General features: G+C 42.5%; 1 protein-coding gene across 5 annotated transcripts in view; it reads right to left on the bottom strand.

The window, feature by feature from the left end:
- Positions 1-21,446, bottom strand: part of RNF207 (ring finger protein 207) — a 46,490-nt gene that overhangs the window by 16,297 nt on the left and 8,747 nt on the right. For all 5 annotated transcript variants that reach the window (XR_012679828.1, XR_012679827.1, XM_075190039.1 and 2 more), the window contains 7 exons: positions 6,816-6,948; positions 5,236-5,380; positions 4,923-5,004; positions 4,110-4,185; positions 2,851-2,976; positions 1,275-1,321; positions 334-406 (listed from right to left, as the gene is read on the bottom strand). Coding sequence is in view for 3 of the 5 variants with exons in the window: in XM_075190039.1 (XP_075046140.1) it covers positions 334-406; positions 1,275-1,321; positions 2,851-2,976; positions 4,110-4,185; positions 4,923-5,004; positions 5,236-5,380; positions 6,816-6,948 (682 nt within the window). In the remaining 2 variants the exon portion in view is untranslated. The remainder of the gene's footprint in view (positions 1-333; positions 407-1,274; positions 1,322-2,850; positions 2,977-4,109; positions 4,186-4,922; positions 5,005-5,235; positions 5,381-6,815; positions 6,949-21,446) is intronic.

Genomic DNA, 21,446 nt, shown 5'->3' with positions numbered 1-21,446 from the left:
GACAATGTCAGGGGCAAATGTGGGGAAACAGTGGAGTCATTTTTAAATGTACTTTCAAATATTTTAATATTGGTGCTCCATAGGACAGCTAAAGATCCCTTTATCCAGAAAATCCCAGATCGCAGGGAAATTGATGTTATACATGTATATGTATAAGAAATACCATTCCTTAGAAGAAATTCATTCTCTTTCCACTGATAACAATTGTCAGTCACCTATATCCCTGACTTCCTGATCTTAGAAACTCATTCATGTTCAGAAAGTGGACAGTAAACTTGTTATGAAGCCAGATATACAGAATACATACAGAATAAACCATAGGTAGTTACTTACCTGTAATGTGGGCAGGAGAGAAGCCAGATGAGAGAGCTGATCTTTGAAGGCTTTTTCCTTCTCTTCATATTGACTTGAAACACAGAACAAAGTGGTAAAAACCACGGAACAAATACAGAACAAGTATCTGCGGATTTCATCTATTTACATTAGCACAAAGCCCTTTGATTGGACAATATATATCATACATATAATATACACAGAAGTATGGTGTGCATGTATCCGTCCTAGTATAGATATATCTACAAAGTACAGATGTACTGCATCTTTTAGATAGTTTTTATTTAATTGAGGGATCTCAATGACCTGTTCCTCTGTTTTGTAGGAAGGGCTGAATGGGACAGGAGTGTAATAGCGGTAATATATCGCACACCTAACATATTTACACAATGATAGTTCCTCCTTATAGGAAGCAAAGAACTGTATCATCCCCAGACCCCCGTAACTGCAGATTCAACCCTATCTGCCAGATGCAGGTACCATATGTCCCATAGGCAAACTGAGGAGGGGTTTCCTAGTGCCTTGAAACCCCCCTACAAGCATGGGGCACTGTATAATTGAGGTGGCTGGACTTTGCTCTCGCTTCACATAGCTCTATTTGAAAAGGGAGAGCTGCGTGCACCTAACAGTAGTGCACGCAGCATTGCCCATGTATATTATGGGGATAGGAAGAGTTGGAGAGCAGCCAAGCACTGTCTAATATTATAGCCACGACCCCATGCATTCTGGTCACGCCCACTGGCAGCGTAGTGTGGTAACCCCCCTCTACAAATCCTGCGTTTGCCCTTGTCCAGTCCCCCATAATAGTGATGGCTGATTTGTCGGACAATATACAGGACTGATAAGTAATAATGTGCTCTATTCTGCTGGATGGAGGATGAGTTTTATTGTAAGACTCAAACAGAATAGCATCATGTTAGAGGAGGGGGACCGGTTCTTACCACTGGACGGCTTTCAGGAGAACCTTCTTACGCTCTGCCAGATTTTCCTGAGAAAATTTCCAGGAATCAAAAAAGTTTGAAACATGTTAAAAACCGTATAAAAGCTCTCACTGGGTAAATGCTGCAAGTAACAAGCATGAAGCATCAATGTAAATAAAATTAATAGAGACACCCCTAAAAAAAATAAAATATAAAAATCCCCTTTAAATTAATATAGAATTTATCAGTTGCGACCAAGGAGTTAAAATCCAAAATGTAGTTACGGATACCTTCATTTTTTATAAAGGTTATCCTTCTAGCCATCTATTTACCACAAATCAATATTAGCTCTCTACTGCCACCTAGTGATGAAATAAGAAAAATAAACTGCTTGTGTCTTCTTGTCTAAACATTTACAGCAGGTTTATATTATTTCACCCATAATCCTTGCTGGCAAAAGCCAATGCAGGAAACCTAACTTTTTTTTTACTTTGAATATTATACAAAATGCAAGACTGGTTTCTTCTTCTCTTTCTTGGAAAGGAAACTGAATACAAAACATGTAATGCTAAATATCTTCAAGTGCACCCATCACTTCCACACGGAGAGGTGATTTACTAGTGTACAGTGCAGAGTGCAGAGGCGGCTTGGACCCTCCATGTGCTTCAGTCTGCTTAAGAGCGCAGAGAGTGGGGGAGATGGCTCATTGTTAGGGGCGTTCCTTCATGTGCTGAAGGGTAGGCTGCTCTGTACACACCACAGGTCTGGTCCTTTACTTTTAATAGAACATGTTTTACGCATTGGCGGAGAAACGCGTTTCCAGACGCACTTCATGTAATAAAAAGCTTTGCACACAATTTGTCTTTTGATTCACACTTTTGCACAGTGCCAAAATGGAGATTTTTGTGCCTCACGGAGGGGCAATTAGCGGTGGGATCTCCCAAGGTCGGAGAGTAGACATGTCCCTTGATGTGTCATTGAAGGTAGCCATTTTGTGGGCTGACGTTAGGAGCCTTGTGGAAACAGACATTTTGAGAGCTGAACCAATAGTCCTGAGAATGTAACCAATCATTTCACTAGGAACCAGTGACATCAGTCAGGTACTTTAGTGATGTCACTTGTTCCTAGTGAATTCATAGGCTGTCTTGTCAGGACTTTGGGTTCAGCCCACAAAATGGCTGCCTCCACAAGGTTCCTCAGCGATGTCACTGGTTCCTGAGAAATTGATTGGCTGCATTCCCATGAATATTGGTTCATCCAATATGAGGTTTAGTACCTCAGAGATGTTACTACTTTGTGAATGAATAGGCTAAATTCTCAGAAACAGCTCACAAAATGGCTGCCTCCATCGAGTGTGGCCAACAGGGATTTTCAACACAATATCTGATTCTGTATTTATAACAAAAAAAATATTTATGATCCTTTCAAAATAAAGAAGAGGTTCAGCAGCACTAAAACCCCAAATCCACTACACTACAGGTCTCCTCTGTAAAAGTAAAAATATTAAGTAATCTGAATAAATAGTAATTGTTTCTCGTTTGTGACCGACATCTGAGAAGCCCGACAAAGCCTGAAGAAGGGTAAATTCCCGGGGTACCTGCATGCTGCTAAAGAGAGTATTGATTGACGTTTCCTCTTCATCTGCGCTGTTGCGAACCTCTTCAACCATGGCTTTCAGAAGAATAATGGCCTCTCTGGTCGAAGTCTGCAGTTCTTTCACTGTCTGTATTCAATGCACATACAAAACCATGGAAATGCATATAAATAATGGATGTGAACGGCCATTGTCCGCATTAAATTCTAAAATATGGTACCAAGCCTCCGGCTATTCTAAATAATTCTTTCTCCTCTGTCTGGTCCAGGCAGCATAGATACCCAAATTTAGGGATACGGCTGGTTCATTAACACTTGGAAGCTGCATTATTGCACCTTCAGGTAAGCGGCATTGTTGAATTTACGATTGCAACCAAAACTGAACAGTGACAGTGAATATATTCTGACACCAAATTACAACCAGAGGATCAGCTCCTGAGGTAAAACAAAAATAGGTACGAGGATGGTACCAATGCCAGGTTTGTATTTTAGTCAACGAGCCTGTGTTGTGACAATGGGCTAGATTTACTAAACTGCAGGTTTGAAAAAGTGGAGATGTTGTCTATAGCAACCAATCAGATTCTAGCTGTCATTTATTTAGTGCATTCTACAAAATGACAGCTGCAATCTGATTGGTTGCTATAGACAACATCTCCACTTTTTCAAACCCGCAGTTTAGTAAATATACCCCAGTGTGTGTCTGTCCTTAGTGAGTGGTTTATTTGCATTTAATTGCCAGGGGCGATTTTCAACCTGGGCTACAAAGAGAAACACTCTCCCTGGAGGCCAGGCCTGGACATCCTGTGGCTCTTTTAGTGTTGTGAAACTACAAGCCCCAGCATGCTTTGCCGGCCAATTGCCAGCCGATAGACGTCAGGGAATGCTGGGACTTGTAGATTTGCAACAGCAGAGCCACAGGTTGCTCAGGTATCCCATCAAATGTCCGCAGAAAACCCTATCCTGCACTGACAAGCTCTAATAGGACTGAAACAGGGCTTTAGTCACCGAGGATACAAAGCATGGGCTTTGCTGAAATTCCCACCAACAGGTATACTGACTAACTGAGCTGACGTTTTTTCCCAGTATCCTGTTCTCCTGTGGATGGGGATATAGTCATTATCATTATAGTCATTAGCTGGAAAACCCAAATGGGTTTTAAACTATTGCAACGCTCCAAAATGCTTAATATATAGTAAACCAATGTATGAAGGTGCTCGGTGCTTATTGGGTTCATATTGAGAGGAAGTTATATATGTAACCTACCACCACAGCTTGGTCCAGCTTCTCACAGCCTTGCATGTAAGCCGTCTCTATATCGATGCAGTGAACCCGGCTTTCTCTGTAGAATATGAGAAAAACAATCTGTATGTCTAATGTTACGGAATTGTTTTTCTTTTTAACAATATTATGGTTAATAAAATAAAGGATTGGTTTTTTTTTGCTTCTTGGCCGCGTCTTTGGACAGACCACCATCTGTAGCCTATAACACCTGCCCGTATCGTGTTATCCTGTGTACCCACGGCCATCCCAAGGTGAGCGCACGTGGAACGGACTTAACGCAAGCGGTCACTACGAGAAACACTGTAATCATACTCTCAAAAGTCAGATGAACCGTGAGAGACGCTTGATGTATGTATGGTCCATCCGCTTAAATGATTGTGTTGTAACAGCGCTTACCGTAATTGTCATTTGCTCATTATTTTTAAGCCTGCTCACTTTGCACTCTCCTTAAAGTGAACCAAAGTTAGGCTGGAGAGTAACAGCATGACATACTAAGCACACCAGTCCACATGCTACATATATGTTGTCACTACTACTAATCTGGTAACATAGTGGGATCCAAATGCAGAATATTACTGAGGCCTGTGATTACTTTAATAGTAGCTGGTCTGGACGGCTGACGGAGGCTGATCAGCCCAATTTAACAAAAATTAAGGTGTCCAGAACTGCCAAATAAAAGTCAGGCTCACCGGTCCTTCTGTCAGTCCTCACCTGACGCCAGCGTACGTGAAATCGCCTGGATGTCTATGTAAGTGCAGGTTAGTATTAAGCGCTGCTTCCAGAGTGCACACTCACACTTGCATGTCCCGGAAACAGTTAATGCAAAGCATTGATTTCTTCTCTGTGGAGAACATGATGTAGGGCTCTTCATGCAAAGCTGCAAGAAAGATACCACAAGTGAGGAATAGTTGGAAACAGCGGCTGATAAATGGGTTTTGTAGAGGAATAAAGCTATAGACACTAGTTATAAAAGGTCTTTCAAGGTAAAAGTTAAAGTTTTGTAGCACAGGAGATTTGGGCCCCGGGGTCCCTCGGCCCCGCTTCCCTGTACCGGTGCCCAAAGCTCACTAGTCCCGCGACTTAACCAGCAATAGTAGACTATACTTACAACACTTCTTGTGTATGTCCTTTACACGTTTACTCAGCGGCACAATCTCATGGCTGGAGAACATCTTCGCTTTATGAGTTTCATCCCTGCATTGACCACACAGAGGCTGATTGCAGGTGTTACAGTAATACATCAAGTCACCTTCCTGGAAGAAGAAGAAGGACAGACTCATGTTGGAGCGTTGGGAGTTTTCTGAAGGCTGCAGACAAGTCTAATACTTCATCATCTTCAGCCGGTCAGAAAAATCTTCATCAGCATCAGTATATTTTTAAATTTTAAAAATGACCGCTATGGCTGGTTGACATAGGACAAGCAAGTGTTAATGCAGTGGAAGCAGAGTAGTAAGAGGAGAAAGGAACAAAGCCGAATCATCCATTGGCTCCCGCACAAGTCACAGACAATGCACAAAGCCACTTTACTTACTAATATACAGCCAATTACCATGTGTAAAGCATCACTTCCAAGCCCACCCTACTAACACTTCAGGACCATCCACTTTATAAATGTAAATATTTTCATTTTTATTAAAATAATCTAAAGAAGGCGCTTGTAATCAGAAGCACAACACGCTACTGGGCCATGGACAGGCAGGGGATGAAAATCGGAAAAGCAGCGAACTTCCCTGACCAGCCCTGCACCCCTGCCGCCTCGGTCCGCGATAAATCACCGGGCGCTCTTTTATTCATCAGGAAAAATTAGTATTTAATTTTCTAAAATTTTAAATTAATAAAAGCGGATGGTCCTAAAAGGGTAAAAAACTGGACTTTGAAGTGATGTTCTCACTTTTCCCACCATGGATCCACAGTAGGTAAACAGTGATTTTCCAGGGAGAGTTCATCATCATCATCATCATTTATTTATGTAGCGCCACTAATTCTGCAGCTCTGTACAGAGAACTCATTCACATCAGTCCCTGCCCCATTGGGGCTTACAGTCTAAATTCCCTAATATACACACACACACATACAGACAGACAGACACATACACATGTCTATTTGTTTGCAGCCAATTAACCTTCCAGTATGTTTTTGGATTGTGGGAGAAAACTGGAGCACCTGGAGGAAACCCACACAAACACAGGAAGAACATACAAACTAAACACACAGATAAGGCCATGGTCGGGAATTGAACTCATGACCTCAGTGCTGTGAGGCAGAAGTGCTAACAACTGAGCCACCGTAGTGGCCTAGGGTTCCAATAAATAAAATGTTGACATCCCCCTATGTGTATGTCGGTGAAGTGAGTTGTCTAACTTATGATAAATCACATTACTGAATATATTCCATCAAATCATCCCATTAAACCTTTCCTTCCAGTTTTGTTCTACTTAGAGGTTTTTGCATGCCCACCTTGTGCCAGTACTGACCCTCGTCTCTCTCCATCTGTGTTTACGTTAGGGAAATTAGAATGTAAGCTCCAATGGGGCATGGACTGATGGGAGTTCTCTGTACAGCGCTGCGGAATCAGTGGCGCTATATAAATAAATGGTGATGATGATGATGATGACGACGACGACTGGGTAGATCTGGGTAGGGCGGAGTATAACGTTACCTTATGTTATATTGTGATGTTCTTCTCACCTGTTTCTTGAACTCCAGGTCACAGTTGGCACATTGTACGACCTCTTCACAGTCTGCCGAACTGTCCACCAGGAACTTTAACAGTCTGTCCAGCGGGGGTAAACCATTGTGTCCTTTTACTATGGACTGCTGTCTGCAGGGGGACAAACAACGTGGAATCTCTTATATACACAGTCTCTGGGTTACAACACGTGAATGTTACACAATACACTGAATAAAAGTCACATACATAACAAATAAAGGTGTAACTAGGACTATTTACTGGGGGCAGGAGCCTGGGACATGTTGGACAGGGGGAGGGAACACACATGGTTAAAAAATAAATAAATAAAAATATTGGTTGGAAAGAAGGAAATAACACATCCACAATGGGGCCTCTGCCATTTGGCCAGTTATAAGGCTGGTGATGTCACTGTACTATGAAGTTTGCAAACTTAAGATATTGCATTATTGAATATGAAAAGATTATTCCCCTAAGCCATTGTGTTCTGTTACGACATAGTCAGGCACTCATCCAAGTTTTGCAATGGTGCCTGTTGTTCCACCCATGGGGGTCTCCATCATGCGGTAAGAAATAAACACACAAATACATCATTCCCTTGTACTGCAGAGCCCTAGGGTTAATGGTGAACAGGGATTTATTTTCTGTGACACCTTGCAAACAGTGGACAATTTCCATTCCAACTTATTGATTTACTAAATATAAACCTTGCAGTCAAGTGATGCTAAGTTATTGGTTTAAAGACAAGCAATTCCAAATAAATAATTACTTAATGCACGTAGGATAATAATGGAAAAATAAAACTAGAGTAAAACCAGGGCACCAGCAATGCGTCTTTCTGTGCACAACTTCTCCTATTTGGTCACTAAGGTCTACGTCTGCTTCACAGTCTTTGGAACAGATCCCAGAAAATCAGTCATCGCCCGGTTTTGTGGGTCTGCATGGTAGAAAGTGTAGATGTGGGTGTAGGAAGACTTGAGTGACAACCCGCAGGAGTGACACATCTCCATTTATCTCTTACTAGTGCTCAGTTTAGCCTCCTCCACATCTTGAACTAGTCATGAGAATAGAGGAAACGGAGACTGTCCTTTGTGTGTTGGGAGCTCTTCCTCACATTGGTGGAAGTGCGCAAAGAACTATACTGCTAAAATTTCGTTCCCATTACAGAAAGAAAACAAAAATTTGTGGCACCTGTCGTAAAATGTGACCTCTCTACCCCGTTGTCTCATTTAAATAATTGGACAAAACAAAATCTTGCTTTTGCACGTCGGTGTATATGTAATTCACTCAAGTATTTAAATCCGTATATTCACTCTGGGGCATATTTTTTTTTTTTAAATCCAGTATTTTTTATTGGAAATTTTCAAGGTACATACATACCAACAACAAAACAAAAAAAATAAACAAATACAGAAGAAAGAAAATACAGTCGCAAATATGTCAATATTGAATATAAAATATTGGTTAAATTGTAAGACACCAGTATCGCATAATGATAACATTTGTACAATACTTAATTAGGAATATACATCGTAAATACTCTTGCATACGTACTCTGCAGAGGCGGGGCTCTGCTTTTTGTTATCAACTTTATTATTGTTATTATGTAATCCAGGGGAACCAGACCCTCATGTATTCGGGACATCATGACTAGAGGATACAAAATAAAATGGAGACTCCACCCACCTGTACCATATATTCTCAAACTTTGGCAATGCCTGCCTGCTCGTGTAAACAAATCTTTCATGCCCTATAGTGGCATTTACCAGGATTTTCCAACTCTTAATTGTGGGGCTCGTCGAGGCTAACCATAAGCGGGCTATGCTAACCTTAGCCACCATAAACAACTGGGAAATATAAATTTTTGTCAGCTTGTTGACCTTTCCCTTCAGACGGAGCCCAAATAAACAAGTGGCCGATGACCTAAGTGGGACTTCAATTCCCGTTTTTTGAACACATCGTATGACTCTTCGCCAGAAGTTTTGTATACAGGGACATTCCCAAATGAGATGCCAGAAATTGCCATTTTCCGAACTACATTTTGGACATTTAGAAGTGCTATCAGGGCGGAACTTAGCCAGCCTAATAGGAGTCAAGTAGGCCCTATGCAGAATGAACACCTGTATTTGCTGGAATTTTAATGATGCTGTGTAGCCACTAGTGCTATCCGTGACCATCCCCCATTCTTTGTCTGTTAAGGGCCCAATATCTATTTCCCATTGATTTCTCAGGTCATTCAAGTCATTTACAGTGGATTCATACAAAAGACAGGAGTACATACATGAAATCAGACCCCTGTTGCTCAAAGCTTGTAACTGCTTTCTCAGTGGGGCTATGGCAACCACTGGTCACTCCCCTTTGAATTGTGTGTACATGGCATGTCTCAGTTGGAGGTAGGAAAAGAACATTGTTCTAGGCACAGAAAATTCCCTGGACAACTGTTCAAAAGATTTAAGAACATTTACTTCATACAGTTGACCTACAGCCACTACACCATACCGGGACCACCGCCTGGACCCCACTACTGTGTCCAACTCCCTCAATCTCCTCGCCCCCCAAATAGGAGTACATGGATCTATATCTGTGAATCCCACCATTTTATTACTGACTGCCCAAATCTTAATTGCCTGAATCAGGAGCGGAGAAGCCTGTGGGCCGAGCCTCCCGGACAACAGTGCCTGCAAAGGCGTATGATTGGCATTAAATTGATGGACTAATATCCAGTGTAGATCCTGGTAACCCGGATCGGAAATCCATGCCTTGAGGTGGGTCAGTTGAGAAGCAATATAGTATAATTTTAAATTTGGAAACGCAAGACCACCACCAGCCCTGGACCTGCACAACGAGCTGAGCTTAACCTTAGCCCTCCCCCCTCCCCAGACCAGAGAGGTCAAATAACGGTCAACACTGCGAAAGAAAGAGGGTGGGATATATATAGGTGATTGCTGAAGTATATATAAAAACCTTGGCTGCACCACCATCTTAATTAAGTTTATCCTGCCAGACACAGAAAGAGGGAGCTTCCTCCACACATGTATTTTTGATTTAAGATATTCAACCTGAGGCTGTAAATTTAGTTCCATAAATTCTGAGGGGGTGTTAGTGATCCACAATCCCAGGTACTTAAATTTTGGTGTCCACCTCAGTTGGAGATCTTTTAGTGGAGTAATTGGACATTTCCAACCCACTGGGAACACACTGGACTTATCCCAATTGATTTTCAGACCAGAGAATACCCCAAAACAATCAACCACCCTCAGGAGAGTACCCAGAGACTCTTTATGGTCAGCAAGGAACAGCAGCATATCATCAGCGTATAACGCCACCTTATCTTCCCTATGCTCTGATTGAAGTCCCTTAATATCTTTATTATTACGAATAAGGCAGGCCAGTGGTTCTATTGCTAGTGCGAACAAAGCAGGAGACAGTGGGCATCCCTGTCTAGTGCCTCTTTCCAATTTAAATGGCTGGGAGAGGTGGCCATTTACACATACCCGAGCTACAGGATGTGAATAAAGTAACTTAACCCATTTTATGAAGTTGGAACCCACCCCGAAACGGGACAACACCTCCCACAGGTACAGCCACTCCACCGAGTCGAACGCCTTAGCCGCGTCGAGGGATACCACCACTTCACTCTCCTCAGGAGGCGACCGTACCTGTAGGAGGGTATATAACCTCCTAAGGTTAATAGATGTGGACTTTCCCGGCATGAACCCGGTCTGATCCGGGTGAATCAATTCCAACACCACCCTATTTAGCCTCAGTGCCAGCAGTTTAGCCAAGATCTTTACATCACACGTCAGGAGTGAGATCGGGCGATATGACTCTGGGTACAATGGATCTTTACCTGATTTAGGTATCACCACCACCACTGCCTCCATCATGGAGGGGGAGAGGGCGTTGGCCCCGCACAGCTCGCCGAGTGTTCCCAACAATTTTGCTACAAAAAAGGATCAATGTTTTTTATATACTTCAATGGGTATGCCATCTATTCCAGGCGCCTTTCCATTAGGGAATGACATAATGGCCATATCAATCTCTTCTTCAGTAAAAGGAGAGTCCAAATACTCCCTACTAGCCGCAGAGAGTGTGGGAAGAATAATAGCATCTAAGTATACTTGTAAGGTGGCCAAATCATATTGAACCTGTGACTTATATGTAGTAGCGTAATATTTGTAAAAAACCTCAACAATATCAGGCATCAGGAATTTCTTAGCCCCACTTTCATCACAAATAACTGGAACAGCCGCATTAGCCCTCTCAACCCTTGCCAGGTATGCCAAGAAACTGCCATTTCTGTCTCCCTCAGCATACTGTACATGTTTAGAGAAAAGAAACTTACGTTTAGATTTATCAAACACATAGTTTACCCACTCCCTCTGAGCCACCTGCCAAACACATCTTGAGGCCTCAGTCCTACAATTTATATATTGCCTTTCTAGTAATTTGCATGTGTCCTCCAATTCTTTCTCTTTATGCCTAGACGACTTTTTTATTTCCGCCACACTAGCAATTAATGTCCCCCTCAAAAAAGCTTTAAAAGTGTCCCATACCATAGGGGGTCGTGCTGTACCAGAGTTATCCATGAAAAACCCTTCCCACTGAGCCACCAATGTTGCCCCTGTACCCATCAAGGAGAGCCAGAAGGGGTTCAACTTCCAAAAGGACTGACTTCTAACAATAGCAAAGTCAATATTCAGAAGAAGAGGCGAGTGATCAGAAATTCCTCTAGCCTTGTATTCCACCCCCCGTACCGCCGGCACCAGAGAATGCGACAACAAAGCCATATCAATCCTAGAAAATGCATTGTATGATGTAGAAAAACAGGAGAATTGCACCTCTTCTGGATATCTTAAGCGCCAGACATCGACCAAGCCCAACTCCCCTACCAGGGCAGCAAAGGCCGACACAGAGTCACTGACTGCAAGATTTTGTTCCCGCCATCTATCTAAAGATTTATTCATCACATTGTTAAAGTCCCCTATACATATGGTAGGAATCTCTGGAGACATTGCCATAAACTCACCACATTTTTTTAAAACTTCACTATTATATGGAGGGGGTATATACACCACAAGAAGGAGCACCGGAACCCAATTAATGACAGATTTCATTAAAACAAATCTCCCTATTGGATCCACCTGTATTTTTTCCAGGGTGAAACTAAGACGCTTATGAACCAATACAGTAACCCCTCGAGAATGAGTTGTGTGTGTGGAGTGGTACGCACCACCTACCCATGACTTTTTAAGGGAGAGTGTTCTTTCACCATGCAGATGAGTCTCCAATAAACAAATTATGTCAGGATCATTTTTCCTGATTTGACGTATAACAAGGGAGCGCTTTACACTGTTGTTTAAACCTCGAACATTCCAGGAGAGGATTCTCAGCTCCCTGTCAGATGTACCAGAGCACATACATAAAGCATAAAATCTTGTAACATTTCCCCCGAGACCCACTGCCCCGTATCCCACAGCCCCGCAGAGCATACATAATCAAGTATAGATGTAGTCTTACAAAAGCATTGGTCATATTTTTGCGAACACATAACTGCACTCAAACTAAATTAGTAACCTTAACACTAAACCCCTACCCCCACCCTGTATACTCCACCCAACTAAAGTATACCTCAGACCCGAACAGTAATTAACTTAGGATGCCCAACAAGCCAGCACACAGCCACCCGTCAAGCCCGCACTGTGCGAAACAGCCCGAGCTCAACAAGACAGGCCGCCCGCCAACAAGGAGGGTAAACAAAAATAGAGTACAAGGACAAAGAAAAGAAACAAATGGAAAATAAGGGGGGGCAAACTGAGACCAGAATAGGCCTTAAAGCCATGGGCTCTCCAGCCCGTTACCTCATATATGAGCCTTAGAGCAACTTTCTTTCTCATCAACACATTTTAAACCTTAATGAGCGTAGCAAGTACCAAGAAGAACACAATACATATTGCATAATGTAACTCAGCACCAGAGTGTCCCAAGGACAAAGTAGAGGGATGCTAAACTGCTCATCTGACATCCCGTTTCAGCGTCCTCCAGCAGCCAGACGATCCAGCCAGGTAGCAGCCTCACGCGGTGTATCAAAGAATGATGTGCGACCCTCTGAGACCACACGCAGTCTAGCAGGGAAGATCATGGCATATGGGATCTGTAAGTCACGCAATCTTCTCTTCACCGGGATAAACTGGGCCCTATTTTTTTGAACATCTAGAGCAAAGTCAGGATACATTGCTACTCGTTGACCATTATATTCCACTGGGCCTTTCTGCCTAGCTAGGCGTAGTACAGCATCTCGATCACGATAGTGCAGGAATTTGGCTATAAATGTCCGCGGAGGAGCTCCAGGCGGAGGTGCCTGAGTTGGAATGCGGTGTGCTCGCTCCACTGCAAATTGGGCTGTGAACGGATCTGCGCCAAATAATTGGATTAACCATTTTTCCAGGAAGGATTCTGGAGCAGTGCCCTCCACCTTCTCAGGTAGCCCCACTACACGAATGTTGCTGCGGCGTAGGCGCCCCTCGATATCCGTGAGCTTTTGCCTGAAAAGCAAGGCCTGGGACTCCAAACCCTCCAACCGACCCCCAACCGGAGCAGAACCATCCTCAAGCGTGGACACACGGGCCTCTACCTCGCCCACTCTCTCCCTAATCTTCTGTACATCCTGCCGGAGAAGAGATACATCCACCTGTACTTCTGCAATTTTATCAGTCACCCGCTTTTCAGACGCCCCGATGGCCTGTAGAACCTGCTGTAATGTGACCTCCTGCTCATCCTGCGGTGCTGACAGAGGAGGGGGAGCAGATTGTGATGTTTCACCTGAGCCAGTAACACTCGGAGGATCGGGCAAAACGTTCCAGTTTTCCCGCAGCAGTGGATTGACCATGCTTCCCCATGGTTTTACACAGCAAAGTGGGTAGTATTTCTCCTATGAACTTGTATATGGCCGAGAATCAGGGCCAGACCCAACAAGACAGTTGTGCTTCAGGGTTGTACTGCCAACAGATTATACAGCCCGACCCCCTCAGGACTTGGAAGATGGCCGCCAGCTGTAATCACCCTCCACCAGATAGTATAAGTAAAGCAGTCACAGTAACAGTAGGAGGCTTTAAAAGTCCAGACAGCTCCTGGTAGTATGCAGGTTCAGATAATAGCTTAACACATCTATGTCTCCAGTGTAAACAGATTGTGCACAAGCTGCTTTGTAGCTCTTAAGCAGTGACTTACTTGGATGCAGCCAGAAGGCAATATGGCGCCCGGAGCGTATAATGTTTCCATCCAGGTGAATGTCAGGAGGTGTGGAGCGAGTCCTTCCCTGTCTGCTGTGCCTCTGGATGCCGCCGCTAAGCCCCGCCCCCTCTCCTTACCACTTTAAACAGAGGTTCCCCGCGGCAATGTGCTGGCAGGCCTTATGTGTAGATGCACCTCGTTCTCTAGGGCCTTTGATGCAGATATATTGCAGCGGAAGCTCAAGGCTGTGTCCCCCTCTCTCCGGCGATCAGGCTCCCACCGCCGACCGGAAGTTGACCTCCGAAAACCGGAAGTCAGGTCACTCAGGCGATCAAAGGAAATAACGGCCGAGGCTGCAAAGGCGCGGCTAGGCCGCAAATCGCGGAGACGCCGCCGAGGGGTCCAGAGACCCAGCAGAGTCAGACAAGGATCGCGTGGACCCGTTTTTATCTGCAGGGCTTCAGGGTTCACTTCCCACACTCGGTAAGCAGTTTTTAATCGATTTTAGTCGCTGTACAGGAGATATCAGGATATTCAGGCTGGAGAGCTTGTAACAGTACGTGCTACTCCATGCTTGTCCAGGCCACGCCCCACTCTGGGGCATATTTAATAAAGCACGATAGTGCTTTTAACGGATAATTAAGGTCCCACAGTGTCCTCCACAAATTTATTAAGGGGGCATCGCAGCAGATATCATGGATATCTGCTGCTTTGCACTCCTCTTCGTTTTTGGGAGCAGTCACCATTCAACAGAATGGTGACTGCTCCTGGCCGCAATCTAACAAGTCCCGAAAAAACATTTTTTTCGGGAACTTGTCATGTTAATGTACGCCAGCTTGAGGAAATCTAATGCTGTCAGCTCTGCTCCGGAGAGCAGAGCTGGACAGCGCATGTGTGGAGGGATCACATGATCCCTCCCTGTCACTCACAGCTCTCTCTCTGCAACTATCGTTGCAGAGACAGAGAGGGGATCTGTGTGCACATGTCCAGTTCTTGGAACTGGACACGCGCAATTGAAGAGTAAGGAGAAGACCCGAAGACAGCGCTTCCGAAGAGGGGGGTAAGTATGATTTTTTTTTCACAGAAACAGCAGATTATCGGGACTGCTGTTTCTGTACTCCGGTTTTGATAAATTTGAGAAATGAATCAATACTTATCCGTCCGATAAGGATTGATAACCATTTCTCTATTTCAACGTTAAATGATAAATGTGCCCCCAAGAAACGAGTCTCAACCACCCAATTCTTCCTATCGACCAGCTCAAACATTACAGTTGCAGCAATCTCAACCTTGCTTCCTCGTAAAACCAGATGAAACTGCGGGAGAGTAGTTGCGTGCCGTCAGATCATTTATCCTGCGGTTTTGCAATGTGCAGGATCTAAATGAACCTTCTTTTTTTTTATTACTTTTAAATTCCATGCTGTCTGCTGGTCGAAAGATAAGCATATATTAAAACAGCTTCTAACCAATCTACTTGTGAGCTGGAGATTTAACCGACATGTATCCATTTCGCTTAAAAAGATAATAGAGCTATATGGGTGGGTGTGAGTCATTCTTGTTGGCCTGTGTGAACATAACGGAGCCAGAGACCTCTCTACCCGGACTATTTATAACCTAGGAAAATATGTCTGGACAAGTGGAGTTCTTGAGGATTAACCTGTGATGAGCCTAAACTAATCATTCCTACGTAGGACAGGACACAGCATTCATATTTATTAAGAACAATAAAGAAATACATAAACTTTAAAAAAAAAAAAAAAAAAAAAACATCAAAAAATATATATTAAAACAGCAGATAAAAGCACAAAATGAAATTGAGTAATAGCAAACTACTCTACAGCATAGTATTTCTTTTAAATAACACATTTAAAATATTTTTAATCTAACATATTTCAGATAGAAAAATATATAATATTTACACAAATTTAAAAGTTATAAACCTTGCATTCTGACAATTGTATATATATATATGAATTTGAAAAATAAAAGTAAAATACAAAACAAACATCTTTTTACTATGGAGCTCCAACATGTCTAGTTACACTCCTTAATACCCCTTCACCAGCAGTCCTTCCAACTATTTTAGCCAGGACAGTCCCAATTTGAAGAGTCTATTTGAGTTTTTGCCGCGATGGAACATGACTTGGCTGATGGTAGCTGTGGTTTGGCTGAATAGGGATTTAGGAAAGAAACTTGCATTTCTAATCAATTCCCTAAATGTTGCATCCCCCAAAATCTGCAGCGTGAGTTCGCCCTGTGACCCATTATGCTATAGTTACATACAGGCTGTAACGGTCAAGACTAGTCTTGTCTCTGAGAGTAATGTTGTCTCAATCAGGTTTAAGAGTCACAGAGCACAGGGATTATTATAACCCCATTTCCATTATACACCGGTGTAAATTATCCTAAAATCTTCTTGGCAAACACTGCAAGCATTATGAGAGATCGAAGCAAGCTCTAATAGAAGACTGACAGTTGCTTTGTGTAGATCACTGGTTCCTAACAATACTAAATTGTGTGATCTTTACAACGGCGGATCTGAGAGGATCAACCTACGCGTTTGCATATGGAACAGGATTATGTTAGGTTTACACACCCCACATGCACACAACGCGTATAAGCTCAAGAAAAGTGTATTATTATTTGACTTAATAACGCTTCCTTCTCCTGTTCCACCTCTCCAATCGTAACGAGGTGTAAGCGTCATATGCGCACAATTCTTCATGTGTGCCTAAGAGTCTGCTCTCTTTGGGCATGCACAGTTCAAATTGTCTGAATTTACGCTGCACAAAGTTGCGTAAGATCAACCCGGCATCAGGCCCATTGTATCTGCGTTATGTTTTTGTCAAGATCTTCACAGATTTCTCATTACTCACCAGACTCCGTAAGGACTGGTTAAATCGCCTCCATAAAAGTCCTACATTGACAAAGAGCAACACTTTGCTCAGGTTTTATGAAGCAGGATGGGAGTGAAGAGCCACTGGTTGGATTAAAGGCTTTGAAACCTTATTAGATTACTGAAAGAGCTGTTCTAGAGAAGACTATGTCTATCTCTGTAAAAACACAAGCTATGAAATGTGACTGCTACGTGCAGATAGTCCTTTAATAAAGTCGTATATTTTCCCAGTGTCTGGAGGAACAGAAGGACAATGATGTCCCAACATTCAGCCGAAACCTGCAGTTCTGAGCACTTCCTCGTCTTTACGTTCCCTCTTGCGTGACTGTGTCAGCCTCTACTTCAGTGTTTTAGAAGGTGTTATCATAATATTTGCAGATAATAAATAATGCTAATTAATGGCACAGATGACAATAGACATTTTCTCTGTCTAAAATAAGAATCGTAGTGAGCGGCAATACAAAGTAGATGAAAATAAACAGTCAGAGAAAGAGGAAAAAAGAAAAATAAATATTTTGCACATCTCAAAATGTATCTCAAACAGCTCAACCATTTTGCTCTTTTTATATAGATTTGTTTATTGTAGAACAGAATGGGGAGCAGGCGGCCGGTGGAGGGGGGGGGGGGGATTGGTCGTCACCTGTGAAGTATAGTACCCAGGAACAGGGTGTTGGGCGAAGTTCCAAGTGAGGGCTCTATTTGGTGGATAAGAATATTGGTGACTTGGTCAGCAGGTAATAGAGGTCTATAACGCTAGAAGTAGTATGAAATTACAATTACAAGTTCAGCCAGGGTGCCCAAACCTGATGAAATTAGTCCCTATGTCATGCAGATTGTAAATAATTTTCCCCATACGGGCTTGGTTGTTTTTTTCTTTTCAAGACACTTTATAAAAAAAAGTTATGGATATAGGGAGTGAGAGTGTCTTGGCTGATGGATGCAGGAGAAACTTTCTAGTTCCAACCTGGGAAGAGATGAAAAATGTAAAAAAAGCATGCAGACTGAGGGAAAAAAAATGTCCTAGCCATTTCACCAATAGGGAAGCAGCCTACTAAAGCACCACGCTTTTTAACCAATCACAGGCTTCTTTTTCCTTACTGTGACAACAAGATCCACCTGGGCACACATGACATTTGGGTATGAAAAGGTTAATCAAAGCCACCTCGTCTGTCATAAAATTATAGCTCACCCTCACTATTAAATACGGAGTTCTGCCACCACTAAGAGTTAGTTAATGAGCTGACACCCTTGGAAGTCTTCAGTTACTTCCTGCCTTATCCCACACTGGAATTACAATCTAATTTAATCAGAGTAACTGTAAACCAAAAATTCCCTGCATACTTGTAACATTATAAAAACTAAGCCATTCTGACATGTGGAGTTGTTAAGAATATAAAGACAGAACGTTAACAAATGTCATTTATTATGACAAAGATCACAATCCTTATTGAATAAAACTAGCGAAAACCAAATGACATCCAGAAATATAGATGCAATACAGTTTTCTTAAAATAAAACAGGAATAAGAACAGAAAGCCATAGCACACTCTCGTAATTCTGCAGCCTAGAAAGTGATAAGTGGACTGTGCGGCTGCCTTTGTCCTGATAGTGTCCCAGAAGTCTTTGTTCTTGTATTATGTCTGAGCTAAAAGTAGCAGCCCTTCTCTGCAGCTGTTCAGAGATAAAGCCGCATTATATTTCAAACATTACTGCAATTTTATAAAGCAGAATGGATATGTTTACCTTCAACTTTGTTTGACCTTTATAATCACCACCTAACTAGACTAACAGTTCTGATCCTAAATATCTCTGTATTTTGTGAAAATCAATACACTCTTGAAATAGATGGCATTCCTGTGCAATAAATATATGTACCAAATAAAGCATGGTAAAGAGGAAATACAACAATACCTTTTAGACTCTCTGGGGGGTGGGGGGGGTATTTACTAACAAAAGGGTAAGTTGTGCATTTCATAGTCTACCTCAGCGGTTATAAAGACTGAATATGAGCAGCTGACCTCCACATCACGTGACCTCCATATCATGTGACCTCCTCTGCACAACGCGGGGAGGTCTCGCTGCACACCAGAGATGCAGAAGGGTACAAAAGCATTGCACAGGCAGGGTACCTAGGAGAGGGTCTACTACCAGCGTACAGATTGGAGAGAAAACATAACATTGCAATCCCACACACAGCCGTAAAAGGTATAAACTACCCCACAAAAGGTAGAAAACATTAGGCACAATTTTCCTGTATATGACATTTGTCTTTTCACCCATTCTGCATATTGACGCTACATACTAGCTGTACAGGGCTGCGGAACAAGTTGGTGCTTTATAAATAAAAGATACTAATAATAACTACACAATGCCATAACCAGGCAGTCCCATTAAATGTGACCTTTCTCCATTTCACCGAATTGCCCAGGTGGCTGGAGCTATGAGCCTTACCCGCTAATTGCGTAATGTCTGGTATGGGGCAGCACGGTGGCTCAGTGGTTAGCACTTCGGCCTCACAGTGGTGCGGTCATGAGTTCAATTCCCAGGCATGTCAGGAGCACAGTCAAAGCTGTGGCTAATTAAATAAGGAGCCGCGTCTCCGAAACACCTCTGACACAAAGGATACTAGCAGCTGAATTCCCTTCCACGTCTTTAGGACGTGGAAGGGAATCCGATCTTATAACAGAGAAAGAACCGAGACTGCAGTTTGCTAGTCTGCTGTGACATCATTCGCTCTCACCCAGTGTATGGATCTATCAATTCATTGCACAATTATACAGAGCAAGTCTGCACGTCTGTCAGTCACTACCTGTCTGCTCAGTTAGAGAAGCCCCTCCCTCCTAACATAGAGACCTGCTGCCAAGAGAGCGTATGGCTGACTTATTTAGTTATGCATCAACATAACTAAATAAGTCAGCACTTCTTCATCACAGCATGAGTTTAATTCCCGACCATGGCCTTATCTGTGTGGAGTTTTGTATGTTCTCCCCGTGTTTGCGTGGGTTTCCTCTGCGGGCTCTGGTTTCTTCCCACACTCCAAAAACATACTAATGGGTTAATTGGCTGCTATCAAAATTGACCATAGTCTCTCTGTCTGTGTGTGTGTGTGTGTGTGTGTGTGTGTGTGTGTTAAGGAATTTAGATTGTAAGCTCCAATGGAACTGATGTGGATGAGATCTCTGTACAGCATTGCAGAATTAGTGGCGCTATATAAAAAGCTGTTGATAATGATAAATGAGCATGGCGTACATGCATGAAGACTGACATTTTTTTAATTTTCAAACAATATATTTCCATTAACTCTTTGGACCCAAACATACATATCTGCCAATACAACATGGTACCTCTAGTGTTAGTTTAGAAGATACAAGAATGCCTATTCTTCTGTGCAATAATAATTGTATGACATTGCTTTAGTAATGCTGGGTCCATCGCCTATCACTTCTAACTTCATGTTTTCTGCAACTGTCAGCTCAGAACAAAGCAGGAATGGAACTCTCGCCATTCTAACCATGCAGCCGGCAGCTTGGTGATGATGTCACAGGGGAGGGACCGATACGGCCTAATACTGCGGTTATGCTTCTGGAGCTGCTATGGATGATGGGAGTTGTAGTTTAATGCCACAATCATTACACACAGAGCTAGATATAATGCTGAAAAACTGCTATTGGTATTCACAGATGCTCCTACAAAAGGGATTTTAGGATCACAATATTATTACAAAAAACAAACATATTTCTTATGCAAAGCAGTGGTCGAAGTGGAAATTTGGAAGAGACGGCATGGAAAGTGTAAATGAATGGCATTTGATAGTTTTACAATGAAGGCAGTAGGAGAAGTGACGGTATGGTAGAACACCAGCCGACTTTGACCACTGATGCAAAGATTAGCATTAATACATGAATTATCATTCACTGTACCCTTTACATTGTAAGAAGAAAAACCAACCTCGACTTCCTGTCTGAACTAAGAAGATCACTCTTAAATCTGACCTGTTCATTTTCATGACATCAAATAAGAATTTGTCTATCTCCTCCACCCGGCACAGTGACCACAGCCATTTTTAAAGTTCTAGAAGACTAGAAAACTCTCTTTCACTAGTATTACATAACATAGATTATAACAAAAGACAAATAGCAATCATAATGCATTGGCAGATTGGTATGTGCTATTAATCAGAAAATATTAATTCCAGTTGGTAACAAAAAAAACAGGAAATGTTATAGAGCTGTATTATTGCTAAAACAAGTAAGGGAAAGGTGCGATGGGGATTTTGCAACGGGGAACAAAATATTTGCATTAGCATAAAACAGTCTCCGGCATTAGACAGTTAATTTAACACCACAACAGATGACACTGGATTCCTTTAAGTCTGCGAGTTTCCAGCAGGTTTGAAAAGTGTAGATGTTGCCTATAGCAACCAATCAGATTCTAGTTATCATTTATTTAGTACATTCTACAAAATGACAGCTAGAATCTGATTGGTTGCTATAGGCAACAT

This window comes from Mixophyes fleayi, chromosome 11, assembly GCF_038048845.1.
Source record: "Mixophyes fleayi isolate aMixFle1 chromosome 11, aMixFle1.hap1, whole genome shotgun sequence".
Taxonomy (NCBI): Eukaryota; Metazoa; Chordata; class Amphibia; order Anura; family Limnodynastidae; genus Mixophyes; species Mixophyes fleayi.
The sequence above is the reverse complement of the archived record's forward strand: the minus strand, read 5'-3'. Positions and strand labels throughout refer to the sequence as shown.